Raw genomic sequence first — 18,505 nt, 5'->3', positions numbered from 1 at the left:
GGCAGAGGTGGTGGCATCCAGCAGCTGCTGGAGGGGCTGCCCTGCCGCAGGAGGCCAGACCCACCGGGCTTGATGGAAAAGCACCATGGCTCTGATCCAACCGGGTCCAGACCGGGTCCAGGAGCTAGAACTGTCTGCGACGGTCCAGTCAGCCTGGTTCCTAGACTTGAACGTGACAGACTGTCCTTTCTTCTCCTTAGGATGCAAACGCACCAGCCAGAATAAACATGTTGGGCTGGAATGACCTCAGCGCTGACCAGAACCAAGCTGGAGGTAAAGAACTGGATCAGAACCTGGAGAACGTTTCTCCTCCTGAGTTTAAAAAGGAAACAACTTCCTGGATTCGCTCCAGCGCCTTGATGCCTCCACCCTAACATGCACCACCACAAAGCGCTCAGGGTCTGGATGTGATGTCTGGCCCTTCGCCACCCCCCCACCACCACCGTGTCTGGCCCCACCCGGCCCCCCGCTTTAAGCACACTAGAGGCACTTTGGGCTTCAGGGTTGGGTGGGGGGACCCTGCTGGCTCTAAGCCCAACTGTAATGCACTTTAGACATCTGCATTCATCACACCAGGTTACATGAGCACAACCACGCCTATGAACACCATAGTGGGGAGGGCCTGTGGACTCTGGGGGTCTTTGGGCTCTGGTACTCTGGGGGTCTGTGGACTCTGAGGCTCTGGGGGTCTTTGGGCTCTGGGGGTCTGGGGTTCTGTGGACTCTGGGGGTCTGTGGACTTTGGGGTTCTGTGGGCTCTGGGGGTCTGGGGTTCTGTGGACTCTGGGGGTCTGTGGGGGTCTGTGGACTCTGGGGGTCTGTGGGCTCTGGGGCTCTGGGGTTCTGTGGACTCTGGGGGTCGGTGGACTCTGGGGGTCTGTGGGCTCTAGGGTTCTGTGGACTCTGGGGGTCTGTGGACTCTGGGGGTCTGTGGGCTCTGGGGGTCTGTGGGGGTCTGTGGACTCTGGGGGTCTGTGTTTCTGTGGACTCTGGGGGTCGGTGGACTCTGGGGGTCTGTGGGCTCTAGGGTTCTGTGGACTCTGGGGGTCTGTGGACTCTGGGGTTCTGTGGGGTTCTGTGGCCTCTGGGGTTCTGTGGACTCCGGGGGTTTGTGGACTCTGGAACTCTGGGGGCTCTGGGACTCTGGGGGTCTGTGGACTCCGGGGGTTTGTGGACTCTGGAACTCTGGGGGCTCTGGGACTCTGGGGGTCTGTGGACTCTGGGGTTCTGTGGACTCCGGGGGTTTGTGGACTCTGGGGCCCTGGGGGTCTGAGGCGTTGGCCGCAGGCTGCAGCAGCTACGAGTGGCTCTGGTAGGTATCCCTCCCTCTTCCTCTCCAAGGCGCAACCTCATCAGGTGGGATGGTAAGGGGCTCTGCCTCGTTTGGTCCTCGCGGGTCCTGGCTGCTGCAGTGGGCTGATGCCGGCTGTATGTTGGGGGCTTTTCTCTGCTTGGTGCTGGAAGGTCTTGCTGCCAGAGGTTGGTGTGGCCCGTGCTTGGCCGGTGTGGCTGGAGATGGCAGTGCTGGGGGGTTGAGGGGTGGGGGGGCGGTACCCAATGCCTCACGCTGTGCCTCTTGGTCCTGAGGAATGCTGTTTCTGCGCTGCAGCATGTACCTGGCCTGGGAAGATGCCCTGGGGCTGCGTTGGTCTCTGAGCCAGCTCCACCAGCCCTTCACTGCTCCCATCTGCTACACCGTCTACCAATCCCACCTCTAACAAGTCTGCATCTCCAGGGGACAACCTGCCCGAGTATCGCCGCTCCCCACAGACACACAAGCGTCATCAACACAACAATAATCCAAGTAGCTGCAGGTCAGACAAACACCTGTACTATCACATCGATGCGGCCGGCTGCAGCCATTATTTAATAAAGTCGTATCATACCCATGCTTGAGCTCTTCACAGCCTGGTTACGATACAGCCTCAGCTCTGACGGAGTCCGATCCAATGACCTGCCTGGTCCTGCTGTGGGGCAGCTGGTCTTATGGTTCCTCAGAGGATGAAAGGTGAGGAACCAGAAGAAACGCAGAGGTCCAGAAGGTCCAGAAGGTCCCTGGGCCCACAGCCATGCAGCTCTGAGACTCTTCCCTGCATGAAGAGGAAACGATGAAGTGGCGGCGAGGCAGAACCGCAGCACCATATGTCCAGTAGCTGCAGAGATTTCCGTCTTTATCCGCATCTTCAGTTGTCCGTGTGGAGCACAGCAGGAGGGACCAGGAGCTGTGGAGTCATTATGTGTCTAAGCTCTTTATTTGCAGGATTGGCACGGATTAAGGTGGATGACCCGCTCAGGTAAATCTTAGACATCCGGATTAGACCTGAAGTCACGGAAAAATAAAGGTTCTTACGGAGTTTTTATGGGTCAGCCATCTCCTGGTTATGACTGAGTCTCCTAATGAGTTTAGCTTAAAGCTGGATGCAGAGCTGCAGCCCTGCAGTCATCAGACAACAGATAAAACTTCACATTTTAGTCTGCAGCAAAACAACCAGGTTAGAACTGAAGGCACAATCACTCATTAGGGTTTTATTTAGGATGAACACAAGATGAACTTCTTCAAAGACTGCTGGTATTTTCAAATGAAGAAATACATTTTAATACGAAGGAAAGTTAAAAGCACTAACTTCAGAGATGGTTAAAAAAATGTGAAAAATCCTCTGAGAAAAGATGATTGGAAACTGAGCTAAATAATGGCCTGAACATTCCTGAGATGATGTATTAAATGTCCTGACTATGATCGTCTGCAGGTTAACGAGCTCGTTAACCAGAGCCGTTAATCTGAGAGGAATAAACATTCATCTTCATTTGCAAAGATTATCCCAAATGGTTTGATCAGAGTCAGTGATCAGAGAATTGTTTCTATATTGAGAAATTTACATAATTAACATCGTCTTTAAAAATAAAACTGAACTTTGTTTCTTCCGCATGAGCGCGGATTTGCTGTCGTTTATAAAGAAAAACTCTCAGATTCCGTCAATAAAAGTCAAACTGCAGCTGAAAATGTGATTTTCTGTTTAAACAGGATGAGCTGTGTTTATTATGTATTCTCTCCATAAGAAGATTAAAGTGTCAGAAGGATTAAATCCATAAGTTTGGGAAAAGCCGCACAGCTTATCTTTGCTGTAAGTGGTTTAATGGGTGTATATAAAGAGGCTGAAGGCGCTCGCTGAGGCAGGAAAAGCTCAGATTAAAGATGGGGAAACATTTTCACCTGTACGAGAACATCTCCAAGGTGGACCCCTTCGAGGGGCCCCAGTATCACCTGGCCCCATCATGGGCGTTTTACCTGCAGACCCTTTTCATGGGCTTCGTCTTCCTCGCAGGGACACCGTTAAACATTTTGGTCCTCCTGGCCACAGCCAAGTACAAGAAGCTGAGAGCTCCTCTCAACTACATCTTGGTCAACATCTCCTTCGCTGGCTTCATCTTCGTCACCTTCTCCGTCAGCCAGGTGTTCGTCTGCAGCGCCAGGGGCTACTACTTCCTGGGTTACACCATGTGTGCCTTGGAAGCTGCCATGGGCGCCGTAGCAGGTAAGGCTGCAGGTGGAGAGGCTGTGGTGGCTGAGGTGGAGGTGGCTGATGAGCTGATCTTCTCCCGGCAGGCCTGGTGACGTCCTGGTCGCTGGCTATGCTTTCCCTTGAGAGGTACCTGGTCATCTGCAAACCCTTTGGAGCGTTCAAGTTCGGCAGCTCTCACGCCGCCGGCGCCGTGGTCTTCACCTGGTTCATGGGGGTGGGCTGCGCCTCCCCGCCTTTCTTCGGCTGGAGCAGGTGGGTCTCTGGCGCCAACCTCGGTCCAGACCGGTCCTGACGCTCTGCGGCTGATGGCGTGTTTGCTCTGCAGGTACATCCCCGAGGGGCTGGGCTGCGCCTGTGGACCCGACTGGTACACCAACGACCAGGAGCTGGGCACCACCAGCTACATGTACTTCCTGCTGATCACCTGCTTCTGCATGCCTTTGTCCATCATCATCTTCTCCTACTCCCAGCTGCTGGGAGCCCTGAGAGCCGTGAGTCCATCACCCAGCGCTGCGTGTTTGTGGAAGGGTAGGGCAGGCTACGGGAAGTCCAGGCTTCTCCTCAACAAGTCAGGGCAGATGAGGCGGTCAGGCTGCAGATGCATGAAGACCTCAGCAAAGAGCTGCTGCACAGGCCTCCAGCTGCATCACGCGCTTCTCCTTCTCATGCGTTCTCCTGCAGGTTGCAGCCCAGCAGGCGGAGTCTGCGTCCACCCAGAAGGCTGAGAAGGAGGTTTCCAGGATGATCATCGTCATGGTGGGCTCCTTCGTCACCTGCTACGCCCCGTACGCCCTGACGGGTCTCTGGTTCGCCAACTCTCCAGAGGTCAACAAGGACTATCGGCTCGTCACCATCCCAGCGTTCTTCTCCAAGAGCTCCTGTGTCTACAACCCGCTCATCTACGCCTTCATGAACAAACAGGTGAGGACAAACGCCCTGTCCTGCAGCAGCTAAATATTCCACCTTGTTATTTTTATCAGATCCTCATCACTGTTTCTCCGTCTCCAGTTTAACGCTTGCATTATGGAAATGGTGTTTGGAAAGAAAATGGAGGAAGCATCTGAAGTGTCTTCAAAGACTGAAGTGTCCACAGCTTCGTAATGCTGGGAGCAAAACTCAGAAGGACATTTGACTTCCCCAAAGGACTTTTAAAGGTCTGAGTTCAGAGGATCCACAGGAAACACCAACATGTAAACAGTTTATATATAAGACACCAGATATTTTATTGTAGAAGGCATTTGTTTAGATAAAAGCAACAAAAATCAAATAAAAATGTATTCGATTTCTTGTCTGTTTGTCCTCATTTCTGTGAAAAGACAACTCTTTGCACAGCAGCAACATTTTCTACTTACAGTCAGTGTTAATAACCAGCAAGGGATGAATGTAAGCCTGCAGATCCAAACCAGAGACCGACTGCAAACTGGTGTAAAAAGGTTTTATCCGGAGTCGGCAGGTGGAAAAGATACAAAGCAGGTGGAAATCTGTGCTCCTGGGTTAATAAGCCATGCAGTTTGTGCAGGCCAAGCTGCAGATTAGTGACTTCTGTCTGGAGTTTAGACGCATAGCTCACACCATGGCTCACACCTGCGCGGTACGTTCAGTGGAAATCTGGCTCCACATAAGGTGAAATGCTGCCTGGTTTTAATCAGCAGCCTGAAATGTGGCTTTATTTGTTTACCCTGAGAAGACGCTGAGGCCCAGCTCCCAGCAGACGACACAGACTAACCTGAACTGAAACGCACAGATTTGCACCTGCTTGACTCTTTTTTTCACCCGCTGACACATGCTGGACTCCGTAGGTTTTATAAAACGTTATTTTAGTTTTTCAGTCATTAAAGCTCTAAGACCAGGCTGGAGGAAGGTGCTTGGCTCAGGAATCGCTGCCACATCCAGGATGAGCACCAGAGGCAGAGGTGGTGGCATCCAGCAGCTGCTGGAGGGGCTGCCCTGCCCCAGGAGCCCCCCCACCCCCACCATGTCTGGCCCAACGCTTTAAGCACACTAGATCACTTCGGGCTCTACAGCCTTATCCATCCATGGGTTGTCAGGCTGAGGACAACAGGTCCAGAGTTTTCAGATAAAGTACATGAATGCAGCAACAGGACGTGTAAAGAAAGGAAAAGAGAGAAAGGGTTAATGAACTCAGGAGGTTCCTAGAACTCGTCGTGCCGTAGCAGCACCTCGCCATAATTGGTGGCCTGACTTCCCACAAACAGGTCAAACTTGTTGAGAACTTCCTCCTTGGTCAGTTTTCCGTCCTGCACAGAGAAGGACAGCCGTTAGAAAGCAGACGGCTTGCACGCCGGCACCACAGCAACGCGGGCTCACCTTGTCGGTGTCGGACTCGTACAGCAGGTGTTTGGCCTCGGCCTCGGCGTGGTCATAGTCTGCTGGGAGGATCCAGTCCAGCGTCTCCTCCCGGTCCATCTTGCCGTCCCCGTTCTTGTCCCTGAACTCTGAGAACTGCTGGCGTTCTGTGGCCACCCACTCCGGTTCCTGCGCCCCCTTCTCTGCGCTGAACATGTCGCCTGCACAGAAGATGGGAGGCAGGGCGTTCAGAGGGAGAGCCCCAGGCTTCAGTCAGGAATGCTGTGGAGGCTTTAGACATTTAAGAGCTTCTGCTGAAGGTACAGACAGGTGAGCTGCAGGAAGATTGTGGCTGATCCCTTCACCCCAGTTATGGACTATTTCAGACACTTCCCTCTGGCAGGAGGCTGCGGTCCATCAGGACCACAACCCCACGCCACAACAACAGTTTCTCCATCTGCTACCAGCCTTATGAACAAGGCCAAGAGCCGCCTGTGACTCTGGACACTGTCTCTCTCTCCCGTTCAGGACTTACAAGCTTCTGCGTTACATTGAGGCACAGTTTACTGAGTGTATATAGCTTCCGTGTATATTTCCTTTTTACTTCTTATTTTACTGTATTCTTATTTTTTGTCTGCACCATCAATACTAAGTCAAATTTCTTGTAAGTGCAAACCTACTTGGCGATTAAACTTGATTCTGATCTGGGAGCAGCTATGGACCTTCCAGGAGGATGAAGGTGTGACGTCCATGACTCTCCCCAGATCAGAGGAACAGAATCAGAGCTTCAGGGATGGAAAACGGCGCAGCAACCCTGATCTGCAGCCTGGAGCCGTCAACAGGACGGCACACCCTGACGGTTCTCACCAATGTACTCGTTCAGGTCAATGAAGCCGTCTCCGTTCTTGTCTATGTCCTCCATCGTTTCCTGAGACGGCAGAGAGACGAGTCAGACACCAGACACATACCTGGAGCTCAGACGCCACAAGATGTCCGTCCTACCTGCACCACCACGTCCTTCATGTATTCATGGCTCTCTGGGTGCAGGAAAGCCATGAACTCCTGTCTGTCTGCGCTCACGTCTCCATCCCTGTCTGCCACTTTGAAGCGCCGCTCGTCCCTCGCCATCATGTGGGAGTAGTTGTACTCCGTCTCCGTCTGAGGACCGTCTGCAACAGGCCAGTCAAAGTTAGGAGCTTCTACATCATTTAAACTTCTGATTCCAGGATTCAACGCCGCCTTTGGTTCTGACTGAACCCGTTTGAACGTCACCAAACACGAAGCGGCGCTGACCAAGAACTGAGCTCCTGGTCCAGCTCGTATCGGCCAACATTTGTTGGACCAGAAAAAAACCTTTCCCAATTAAACTGAGATTTAAAAGATATGCAGTCAATTAATATTTGTAGGAAAGTGGGTGATTTTACATTGAATTAAAATACAATGTACTCAGAATGTTAATGAGGTTAATGTCTATGAACTCTAAGGTTGCAGAGCCTGTTTCTGTCTGACTCCTGCAGCTTGGGTCTGTTTGCTTTATGTTCTGGTGGAGAGACGTAGGATGGCAGCCAGATTGGCCTCGTGGGGAGGGGGGCGGGGGTGGGGGTGGGGCAGGGGAATACTTGTAGTGTAGACAGGCTTTGGTCTAGACAGGAGGTAGCGTGGCGTTGGGGGTTCCTTCTTTGCACCCCCTTTTCCCCTTTTGGATTATAAATGTGAGAACGGAGGATTTTATTGCAGGTTTAAAAGAAACAAGCTGGACTGAAACCTGCAGCTAAATATCTTCTGAGTAAAAGTTGGACAATCACAGGCCACAAGAACACAGCGACCAGAACCATGTTTGAAGGCTTTCAGGCTTTGGTTCTCCAGCTGCCGGTGAGAGCTGTACAAACATCCAGGAGAAGATCTCAACAACGTTAGACACTTTGGACAAAAGCAGAAAATCATCACGGAATTTACTTTTTGATGCATAAAGAAAGTTATGTTCCAACAATTTCTGTGATATATTTGCTTTCTGTAGAAGATGTCCCAAATAAATGTTTTTTAAATCAAAAAATGTAGTTAGACTTGATAGGAAGGACTGTGTTGTATTAAATATAGAATAGCTTAACTATACAAATCCTTTACTGTGAACGTCTCTGAGCCTCAGCATGTTCAATAAAGTTGTGACATGATTTTCAAAGAGAGCCCAGAGAAATGTGGGGAAGGAATGAGGATCAGGGCAGAAATCTTGATGATCGATGTCAATACCCTGTAAAACAAAAATCAATCTTTACAGAAGGAAGAGTCAGAGAAAAACACAGAGAAGCGGGGAAAACAAAGACAGGAACAAAACAAGTCCATTACGGTTCTGGTGCCGCTACTGAGAACTACTGACAATAGCGCCATCTACTGGTGAAAGCTGGGAAGTTGCAAGCATGGCTCAGGTCTCATTACGTCAGGGACACAGCTGTGGGGAAATAGAGGCTGGGATAAGAGGATAAAACTGATGGTAAAATTCTCCAATCATCTCGCTTCTTCAGCTCCACCTGTGAAAGTAGAAACCTGTCATGATCCACACTTCCTCATCCGTTGACAGTCGCTGTAAATCTCTAGTTACTGTGGATGCAGCAGGCATTCACAGGTATTGAGATCCTCTTTCGCGTTTTTACTGTTTAAAGTTTGATTCGCTTCTCCTCCTACAGTTTTTGTCCGATTTCAACCATTCAACTTTTAAACTATTCAGCTTCTTCTGGAATCGATGGCTATATCTTTTTGTACTTTTAACTTTTCAACTTTTTAAAATATTCAGCTTTTTCTGCAAAATTTCAGCTTTTTTTTCTCCCATAGGAAATTAATGTAATTCACTAAAATTCCGCTCATTTCAGCTGCTTTTTGACAGCTAACTGCTTCAGCCTACTTTCAGCTAGAAACGCCATTCAACTTTTAAAATGTAGTGATGTCTTTCAGCTAATATGGTATATTTCAGCTTTTTCATATCTTTTACCATTTTCATATAGTACCTCCTTAAAATAATTTTGGCTTTTCAAGAAATTCAGCAAATAACATGCGTTGCTATGGTTGTCAAGTGGCAGTTGGTAGAGTGCACACTCTAGAAATTCAACAAATTCTTCTTCTCCGAACAACTTCTTCTCACTCGCTCAATTTTCAACCTATCCACATAAATTATACATCAAAACGTAGGAATCTTTGTCTGGATTCAGGAAATGTAACCCTCATTGGTGTAGCATTTATAGATTTTTAGCAAATCACCTCAGAGCGACACAAACCCGAAACCTCCCCCATTCATTTCCTATGGAGCGGTTTTGAAAAATGACGACTGAAAATCCAAAACATCACACGTTTTCGCATTGTCGCTACTCCTAAACCGTTTGATGTACAGGCATGAAACTTTCACACATGAATGTCCCAACCCTTCTGGCACTCACAAAAAAGGAATTTTTTGGATAACTGTTACGGTTTTGCCGCAAGAACAATTTGTTCGGGAGTAGCGAATGTGCAAAATCCTGAAAACGCTTTGGACCTCCTTCCCCCAAATGATCCACTTTTTTACATCGTCGCCATGCCTACACTGATTTTTGTACAAACATAAAAATGAGCACCATAGTCCTCAAAACCCTGCTGATACTCACAGTGAAAGAATTATTTTGATATCTCTTATACTTTTTCAGCTAGAGCAATTTGTTCGGGACCATTTTTAGAGGATTTTTGAAATTCCTTAAAAAATCCCCTTTAGATCATAATTTTTTACGCCTTTATTAAAATATTTTCAGCAAAAACTGATAGTTTGTCTTGTTCTCCTATCCGTTACGAAATAAACACAGAACAAATTACGTCTCTACCATTTACGGATCAAAAGATATGGAGCGTTGTTTGAGGCAAAGTATTCCATTCTATTCCAATGAGGCAGAGTCTGAGCAAAGTCTCTGCACTTCGGTAGAATGGTCAGCTGCAGGTGTGAGTGAGTTTCCATGACGACGGAACTCTGCTGACCAGAGGGACAGGCTCCATTGGGATAGAATGGCAACTTTCGACACCCACTGCAGTGGCTGTGATTAATGTAGGAATCTGAAACTCGCACAGTCACTTCCTGTAATCATTTTAAAAGTTTCATGTGATTATCAGCCATGTGTCACTTTTCTGTCCCATTTTGGATTTATCATGCTTTCCTATTGGGCCTTTGCTTCCAACAGGACCTGGCATGATGCCCAGACACGACCCAATTGGCCAATACAGCACCACCCACCTGTGGGAAATGGCACTACACACCATTTTGGTCAAATGTTGAGTTCTGGGCCCAGATGTGGTGAGGCTGAGTTGCTAAAGGAGGCCAATCTGACCCATGAACTTTGGTCACGTTTGGTGACATTAAGTATTGGCACCCCTATTTGAGGCACTTCCCAGTACAGGATTTGGACCAAACTGACAGAGTACAATCACCCGGTGATACTGAACACAACCATGTTAACGGCTAACTGTTAGCATGTTGCTAACCGGAAGTAGCTCTAGGAAGCTCGTACAAACTTCTGCTTCACACAGTCTGTACTTCCATTAGAGAGAAAGTTCCACAAGAAATTTGGCCTACGTCGCATAAAGCATCTCCAAGCTATGAGGTTTCAAACATCCAATGCTTTTCAATGGGGGGCAAAACCCCTTATACTCCTAGAAATGCAGGCCCACATATGGCTACAGTATATTTAAGTTTGAAATTCTACTTCTGCTTTGTTAAACGATTCAGTGTTTAGAATGAGTTAGGAGATGTTTGGTTCCATTCTCTCAGTTTATTTCTTCTTCTAATCATGCAGCTATTGTTCTTTCATGTTCAAATTCTTCAACTTTTTCAACTTCTTCAATGCTTTTCAGCTATTTTTTCTCTTCTTCAAAGAACTTCTGCATCTTTTGCTCAATCATTCAGCTTACTGCATTCACAGTGCATTTTCGCAGGAAATGCAAATTTTTCTAGTTCATAACTGCTTTCATCATTAAAGGAGCATTCCAAAACTAGAAACGATTGTTCATCTTTTATTTCTTGTCTTTTTCCCTTGTTAAATAAATCCTGGGCAGCCGTCTTCGGTCTGTGCTGCAGCTCGGCTGACTGATAAAAACAGATTCCTCCTGTTCTGACCTCGGCTCGGCCGTAGGACCCGTGTTAACATTTTGAGGAGCCGTTTTAAAAATGGCGGCTCCCCAGCTAGCAGCTGCCAGGCTGTCTCTGTTCAGAAACGTCTGCAGACATTGTGGTTTAGACAGGAACCAGCCTTCAGTCAGGATCTTTTCTGGGGAGCCTGAACTTCACGTCTGTTTGCAGACCTTCCAACATGGCGGATGCATCCATGCAGCATGACCCGACTGCCGTCTGTCTTTGTGACACTTAAAGCTCATCAGATGCTGAGGACTGTTATGTTCTCAGGAAGGGTCGTTGGTGCATTCTACTTGAACATCAGGGGTTGATGTGTGAACTCTGAGCCATAACCCTAATTTCATCATGGTGACAGAATAACAGGAAAGGTTCTGGATTCTTGATCAAAACCCTGTTCAAACTTTACAAACTGTGGTTGAAGGCGGTTCCAGCTGTTTGTTGCGTAATCAGTCCACTGTGGAAGCAGAGCAGCTGAACTTAATCTGGTCTTCATGTCCAAGGTAACGAGGGAATGGAACCATCAACCGCTGCTGGAAACATGGCGTCCGTTTCGAATAGGCATGTCAGTGTGTGGCTCCTCACCCAGATAACTGCCGTACGAGACGTTGCGGTACTCCTCCCAGCTGATCAGGCCGTCCCGGTTCAGGTCGAATTCGTTCCACTGGTGCTCCACGTTCTCCAACATGTGTCGGTTCTGGACGTTCTTGATCCAGAGCCTCAGCTCCTCCTCAGAGACGAACCCATCGTGGCTGCTGTCGATCTTATCCACAATGATGCTGCAGAGAGAAGCACCAAGCAGATCTGAGATACTGAACATGAGAGGATGAAAGGTGGAACCACAGCGGACCCAGACCCAGATCCAGATCCAGAGCCAGATCCAGAGCCAGACCCAGACCCAGAGCCAGACCCAGATCCAAACCCAGAGCCAGATCCAGAGCCAGACCCAGACCCGGACCTAGAGCCAGAGCCAGAGCCAGATCCAAACCCAGACCCAGATCCAGACCCAGAGCCAAACCTAGACCCAGATCCAGACCCACAGCCAAACCTAGACCCAGATCCAGAGCCAGATCCAGAGCCAGAGCCAGACCCAAACCCAGACCCAGACCCAGACCCAAACCCAGACCCAGATCCAAACCCAGAGCCAGACCCAGAGCCAGACCCAAACCCAGATCCAGAGCCAGATCCAAACCCAGAGCCAGATCCAGAGCCAAACCCAGACCCGGACCTAGAGCCAGAGCCAGAGCCAGAGCCAGATCCAAACCCAGACCCAGATCCAGACCCAGACCCAGATCCAGACCCAGAGCCAAACCTAGACCCAGATCCAGACCCACAGCCAAACCTAGACCCAGATCCAGACCCAAATCCAGAGCCAGAGCCAGACCCAAACCCAGACCCAGACCCAGAGCCAAATCTAGACCCAGATCCAGACCCAGAGCCAGACCCAGAGCCAGACCCAAACCCAGATCCAGAGCCAGATCCAAACCCAGAGCCAGATCCAGAGCCAGACCCAGACCCGGACCTAGAGCCAGAGCCAGAGCCAGATCCAAACCCAGACCCAGAGCCAGACCCAAACCCAGACCCAGATCCAGACCCAGAGCCAAACCTAGACCCAGAGCCAGATCCAGAGCCAGAGCCAGACCCAGATCCAGACCCAGAGCCAGACCCAAACCCAGACCCAGACCCAAACCCAGACCCAGATCCAGACCCAGAGCCAAACCTAGACCCAGATCCAGATCCAGACCCAGAGCCAGACCCAAACCCAGACCCAGACCCAGAGCCAGAGCCAGACCCAAACCCAGATCCAGACCCAGACCCAAACCCAGATCCAAACCCACGGGCCCTTTGATTCTCACTGAGAATAAACCGGGTCAGAACTCCTAACCAGGCAGGTTCTGCTCTGCTCTTTGCACCGAAGGGCAGGGGTTGGCCAGAGTTCTGGTCCTGCTCTCACCACCCTCGGCACGGTGGACCAGTGGTTAGCAAGAAGGTCCTGGGTTTGAGTCCAGGGGCCTTTCTGTGTAGAGCTTGCATGTTCTCCCCGTGTCTGCGTAGGTTTCCTCTACCACTAAAGACATGCTGGTCAGGTCGGCCATTAGTGGCAGCGGCTCAGGCTAAGCCTCCATCTAGCTATGAAAATGTAGTTGTATATATTATGACAAAAAAAGCATCTTATCTCTGTCCCTCAGGTTGTGGGGGATCACCTTATCTACTGGTTGTCCCACACACCATCATTCTGACACACTCATTGTTAGTTTGCGCTTCCTGCATTCACGCTTCTAGTGTTTATGTATCCGGTTAGCTTAACGTTAGCTTAGCGGTTAGCTTAGCGGTTAGCTTAGCGGTTAGCTGTTGATTGTAGCTCCGCTGCTCTCACCGTAGACTTTAAACATGGCTGAGAGTCACAGGAAGTGAACCATGTTCATGTTTATGAGAAGAAGAGGAAAATCTCAGTAGAAAGAAATAAGACCAGAGTGGATTTAGGAGAATTTTTGTCACGCGAAAAGGAGCGGAAGAGCAGTTAAGACGGTCTATCCCTACACTGCAAAAACAGAACTAAAAATAAGTTAGATTGCCTTGAACTTAGTGTATTTGTCCTTGATTTGAGAGGGCAAATAAGATGATCTGCCAATGGAATCAGTATTTTGACCCCTAAAATAAGATAATTAGATATACTGCACTTGAAATAAGATAATTGAGAAGAGTTGTTCCTATTTTAAGTGCAAAAATCTTATTCCATTGGCAAATCATCTGATTTGCATTCTCAAGTCAAGGACAAATACACTAATTTTAAGAAAATTCCACTAATTTTTAGTTTCGTTTTTGCAGTGTAGCTTTAGTTCTCGGAACACAAACTGATGCTCATTCACATCTACATGAGACAAAAACAGGAATATTCGCAGTTTCCATCATTTTCAGGTGTGTTACGTTGTTGTTTGAGGCTAAATCTCTTTTTCTTTCTGCGGGTTTAAACCACAAAAGCTCAAAATGGTGAATAAACACGGGGTTCGGTGCTGCTTGGCTTAAATAAAACTGAATGAAGTTATATTTCTGTGGGTTTGGGTCAGTTTTAGTACTTTGCAGTTACTGTGGAACGTTCCATGTCATACATCCTGAGCTGTGTGTCAAACACTGCGCTGCAGGTTTTTTTGTGCATAGACACACTTTTTATGAGAGGCCCCTGATTTCATTTCTATTTATTTTAGCATTTAAATAAGTTAAACAACGAATGGTTTGGTACTGGCACCAAGAGGAAACCCAGAGTTTGGAGAGGATTAACAGATGAATCGTTCGTAGAGCAGAACATCCTGCTAGTATTCAGGGAACCTGGGCTGATTTTAGGGGCTCAGCTGGACAGCTGTGACCTCAGAACAGAGTCCAGCAGAAACTTTAGAGCAGAGATCACCAACCTTTGTGAAAGTGAGAGCTACTTCAGCGCTGCTGGTTCACATGTAGGGTTACCTTGGCAGACCTTTAAACTAAAGACCTAGAGTTCACCTTAACTTCATGTAATATAAACATGTTTTAATGCTTTTAGATCTACGTAAACACAAGTTTGATAAAAAAGGAAGAGCAACTGAATAAAATAGCATTTTTAATGCAGCTCAGTGGAGGGTTTTGCTATTTTTTGAACATCTGCTGCCTTCAGGACCACATCTTCTGCAGGAACAGGATGAATGAAAAGCATTCTGTCTGAGACCTGCTGGACACCTCAGACTGCAGAGGAGCCAGAGATCACAGCTCAGCTCCTTGGTGATGGGCTGAAGGTGCTGGGATGAAGAATGAGAATGTTACAAAGAGGGAAGAACTGTGAACTGACCCGAGTCTGCGTTTGCTCTCGTCTGGAGACAGGTGATCAAAGGTTCTGGCCTCATCCTGTCCAAGGAAAGCCTCGTGGTCGTAGTCAAAGCTCTTGTTGTCGTCATGTTGGAGCTGACTGAGTGGTTCTTCCTGGTTGACCCGAGTCTTCCTCTCTGTTGGCTTCCCGCTGCTGGTGGCAGTGAGGAGGACCCAGCAGATCAGCAGCGAACGGATCATCCTGTCACACTGATTCAGAGACAGAGACGTCAGCGAACACAGACTTACTCAGATCTGAGCTCGTAGCACCGATTTATCGTCTAACTCATCATTTAGGTTTCCTGTATCTGCAGCTACAGGTCGGAGGTGTGACCATATGACTGCTGGAGACAGGGACCAGCCCCCAACCGCAGGCGGACGCCAGTTGGACACCGCGACTGCAACTCTGTGGAGCAAAGGTCCAGAACATTCCCGGTCCTGGAGGTCCAGGAACTTTCAGATGCATCCCTGGACCAACACACCTCAGAGTCCTGATATTTTGACTCAGGTGTGTCGAAGCAGAGCAACAAATCAAAGTTAATGATTTAACCTGCAGTAGAAGGTTTGGTTCTGGACCCTCCACAGCTCACGCTGATTTATGATCACATTCAAATGGATCAGATGCAGATTCATTTAAATGAGTTTGTTGGCTTCAAAGACGCTTTCATGTGCCTGATGGCACCAGCATGGAGAGGACGTCTGGAGCAGAAGGAGGCCATCAAGGCCAGTGATGGACAGACTGAGCCTGGAGCCAAATAGCTTCTGTGATGGACCCTCCTTCTGACTAAAACATCTGGACCAATCCATGTGGAGCTTTCCTTCTCCTCCCAGTTCTGCTGGGATAAAGACGTCCTGCAGCAGCAACGTTCTGCTGATCTGACTCCTCATGTCTACCTGACAGAACACACCTGATGTTTCTTCTTCTTCTGTGTTGGCTCACAGCTGGCTGGATCTTCTCTGAAGGTGTTCCTCACTTGTTCCTGGGGAGCCTCAGCTCAGCTCGCTGCTCTGGCTGAACTCTTTCTGCTGAAACCAGAACTAAACAGATCACAGACGAGCTCTGCAGGAGGCGGGGCCCTCACCTGTGCGCACGCTGCTCCTGCTCCCACCTGGTCCACCTCTGCTTCTGATCCTCCGATCATCTCGCGCACGCAGCCTGTCTGACTCCTAGCCAATCACAGCCGGCCTGCAGCTGCTCTCCTCCTCGGATTGGTCCCCGGCCGCCAGCTGCAGAGCCTGGAGGAAGAGGAGGAGGAGGAGGAGGAGGAGCTGCCACGTCCTCAGAGGAGCAGGAAGCAGGCTGCCTGCAGGCGTCTGGCTTCTCAGAAGGAAACAGAAGCATTTGTTGTGGTTGTACTGAGAGAAGATCAGCAGCAGGTCCACATAGGTGGGATGTTCTGCAGCTCTGAGCTTTCAAACCGGTTCCTCAGAACCTCATCCTGGAACAGAAAGTTGGTAAAATTCACAGAAGTCTCCAATGATTGTGGTGGTTCTGGGTAAATGTGTGAATAAAGCGTTTGAAAGGTGAAAAGTGGACCTCAGACTGATGACACGTCTGTAGAACATCAGCCTCACAGCTCCTTCACTTCTGCTCCAGCCAGCCTGTTCAGCCCAGATCTGACTGAGTGTAAACAGCAGAGCCCAGGTTCTGAAGCAGGTTCTGAAGCAGGTTCTGAAGCAGGTCCGGTCGATGCATGGTGTTATGGAGCAGACACGGTTCTCCTGAAGGACGTTCACCGATACTTTAACCTCATAAACACCTACAGTAGTTTTAATTTTGGCCTGTTTGTGACACAATGTAAGACAAATACTTATTATTATATTGTAAATATGTTCTTTACTGTTCAAGCTTTAAAATACAAAGTAATTTGTTCATGTACATGAACAATAAAGGTTTCTACTAAAACCCCAGATGAAACTCGCTGTGGTTTTCTTCGTTTAATACACTCTTTCATCATCTGTTAAATGTAAAATAACTGCCACACATTGAGGGTTCCTCGTCTTCTGAGTGGATTAAGGACAGTTTCTGTCTTTTTTACACCTAAAACAGGCAGAAAAGACGAAATGGACATTTACAGGTTCAGGTGTTGAACTGCCTGGTGTGTAATCTGACGTTCTCCGCTCTCAGACGAGATGTTAAGGGGGCCAAGTCATGTTCTAAAGGGCTCACTCATGTTGCATACAAATGTTTTCTGATTAAATGATCACCCTGGGGGCTTATTTGCTAGTAAACAAAGTTATTTTCTGTACATTGACCATAAAAAGACCACATGACCAGAGGTACGCATGCAGCCAATGAGTGAACACGGAGAAGCAGCGGAGCCGAGCGAGGCAGCAACACCCAGCAGACGAGCAAAGAGAAAGAGGTTCAGTAGCGCTGCCCCTGCAGATCGGGTCGGTCTTGGACTAGGCCGACCTGTTCCTACAGCGAGGCGAAGCAGGGCCGCCTGCTGGCTCTGACAGTAGCTGCGTCGGCGGCCATCTTGCTTTCTGGTAGCTCCGAGGTTGTACCAGCAGACGGCACAACAACGTCTGCCTGGTGCAAAGTTCTGTTCAGGCTCAAACGGACAAAGTAAACACTGTCAGGACGGACGCAGGGTGTAGATTGTTTCCTTGGAAGATGAACAGCTGAATGTGTGAAGCTGAAATAACAACAAACAATGCAGATTGGAGAGCAGTAGGAGAACTCAGTAGAGAGAGAGAAATAGACCCTGATGTCCTCCAGCAGCCTAAGCCTATAGCAGCATAACTATAGAGGTAGCTCAGGGTTACATGAGCCACTCTGACTAGAAGCTTTGTCACAAAGGAAAGTTTTAAGATTAGTCTTAAAAGTAGACGGGGTGTCTGCCTCACGGACCAAAACTGGGAGTTGGTTCCACAGGAGAGGAGCCTGATAGCTAAAGGATCTGCCTCCCATTCTACTTTTAGAGACTCTAGGAACCACCAGCAGACCTGCAGTCTGAGAGCGAAGTGCTCTGTTAGGAACATACGGGGTAATCAGAGCTCTGATATATGATGGAGCTTGATTATTAAGGGCTTTATACGTTAGAAGGAGAATTTTAAATTCTATTCTTGATTTAACAGGAAGCCAATGAAGGGAAGCTAAAATTGGAGAAATATGATCCCTCTGGTTGATTTTCATCAGAACTCTTGCTGCAGCATTTTGGATCAGCTGAAGACTTTGAACTGCATTTTGTGGACTTCCTGATAGTAAAGAATTAAAATAGTCCAGCCTTGAAGTAACAAATGCATGGACTAGTTTTTCAGCATCACTCCTGGACAGAATGTTTCTAATTTTGGCGATATTCCTGAGGTGAAAAAAGGAAACTCTGGAAATCTGTTTAATATTGGATTTAAATGACATGTCTTGGTCAAAAATAACACCAAGATTTTTAACTTTATTACCAGAGGCCAGGTTAATGCCATCCAGATTAAGTGATTGATTAAGAACTTTATTTTTTGAAGACTCTGGCCCAAAGATTACAACTTCTGTCTTGTCAGAATTTAGATGCAGGAAATTTAAAGTCATCCAGCTTTTGATGTCATCAAGACATGACTGCAGTCGAAGTAATTGATTGGATTCATCAGGATTTATGGATAAATATAGCTGAGTGTCATCAGCATAACAGTGGAAATTAATCCCATGCTGTCTGATAATTTTGCCAATCAGAAGCATATATATAGTAAATAGAATTGGTCCAAGGACT

At 48.2% G+C, this 18,505-nt stretch overlaps 3 protein-coding genes across 4 annotated transcripts in view; 2 read left to right on the top strand and 1 right to left on the bottom strand.

Moving 5' to 3' along the window:
• The window catches only part of LOC105936071 (opsin-1, short-wave-sensitive 1-like), a 2,471-nt gene extending 2,037 nt beyond the window's left edge, over window positions 1–434 (top strand). The window contains exon 4 of the mRNA XM_036149146.1: window positions 1–434. This exon is cut by the window's left edge and continues 1,207 nt beyond it. The gene's annotated coding sequence lies outside the window, so the exon portion shown is untranslated.
• Window positions 435–3,186: 2,752 nt separating this feature from the next.
• opn1sw1 (opsin 1 (cone pigments), short-wave-sensitive 1) lies at window positions 3,187–4,809 on the top strand. The gene is made up of 5 exons (XM_036149145.1): window positions 3,187–3,532; window positions 3,604–3,772; window positions 3,846–4,011; window positions 4,202–4,441; window positions 4,529–4,809. Exons 1-5 carry the CDS (start codon window positions 3,193–3,195, stop codon window positions 4,619–4,621), a joined length of 1,008 nt encoding a protein of 335 aa, XP_036005038.1. The 5' UTR covers window positions 3,187–3,192; the 3' UTR covers window positions 4,622–4,809.
• calua (calumenin a) lies at window positions 4,719–15,985 on the bottom strand. 2 transcript variants are annotated; one of them, XM_012876737.3, is made up of 7 exons: window positions 15,881–15,985; window positions 14,782–15,008; window positions 11,547–11,740; window positions 6,830–6,996; window positions 6,695–6,755; window positions 5,849–6,048; window positions 4,719–5,778 (listed from the first exon to the last, which is right to left on the bottom strand). In XM_012876737.3, the coding sequence occupies exons 1-7, from the start codon at window positions 15,938–15,940 to the stop codon at window positions 5,674–5,676; spliced, it is 1,014 nt and encodes a 337-aa protein (XP_012732191.2). In that variant the 5' UTR covers window positions 15,941–15,985; the 3' UTR covers window positions 4,719–5,673. The 2 variants fall into 2 exon arrangements, with proteins under 2 accessions (XP_012732191.2, XP_012732190.2); XM_012876736.3 differs by having other exon boundaries at window positions 15,707–15,941.
• Window positions 15,986–18,505: the final 2,520 nt, after the last annotated feature.

This window comes from Fundulus heteroclitus, chromosome 17, assembly GCF_011125445.2.
Source record: "Fundulus heteroclitus isolate FHET01 chromosome 17, MU-UCD_Fhet_4.1, whole genome shotgun sequence".
Taxonomy (NCBI): domain Eukaryota; kingdom Metazoa; phylum Chordata; class Actinopteri; order Cyprinodontiformes; family Fundulidae; genus Fundulus; species Fundulus heteroclitus.
This window is presented reverse-complemented; position numbering and strand designations above follow the sequence as displayed.

Excerpts from the sequence above, each read along its gene's own strand:
- opn1sw1 (XM_036149145.1), top strand. The coding sequence starts at position 3,193 with ATGGGGAAACATTTTCACCTGTACGAGAACATCTCCAAGGTGGACCCC. Across the intron at positions 4,012-4,201 it reads TGCTGGGAGCCCTGAGAGCC|GTTGCAGCCCAGCAGGCGGA; the intron begins GTGAGTCCATCA and ends GTTCTCCTGCAG. Across the intron at positions 4,442-4,528 it reads ACGCCTTCATGAACAAACAG|TTTAACGCTTGCATTATGGA; the intron begins GTGAGGACAAAC and ends CTCCGTCTCCAG.
- calua (XM_012876737.3), bottom strand. The coding sequence starts at position 15,940 with ATGATCGGAGGATCAGAAGCAGAGGTGGACCAGGTGGGAGCAGGAGCA. Across the intron at positions 11,741-14,781 it reads GAGAGCAAACGCAGACTCGG|CATCATTGTGGATAAGATCG; the intron begins GTCAGTTCACAG and ends TTCTCTCTGCAG. Across the intron at positions 6,997-11,546 it reads CTCGTACGGCAGTTATCTGG|ACGGTCCTCAGACGGAGACG; the intron begins GTGAGGAGCCAC and ends GGCCTGTTGCAG.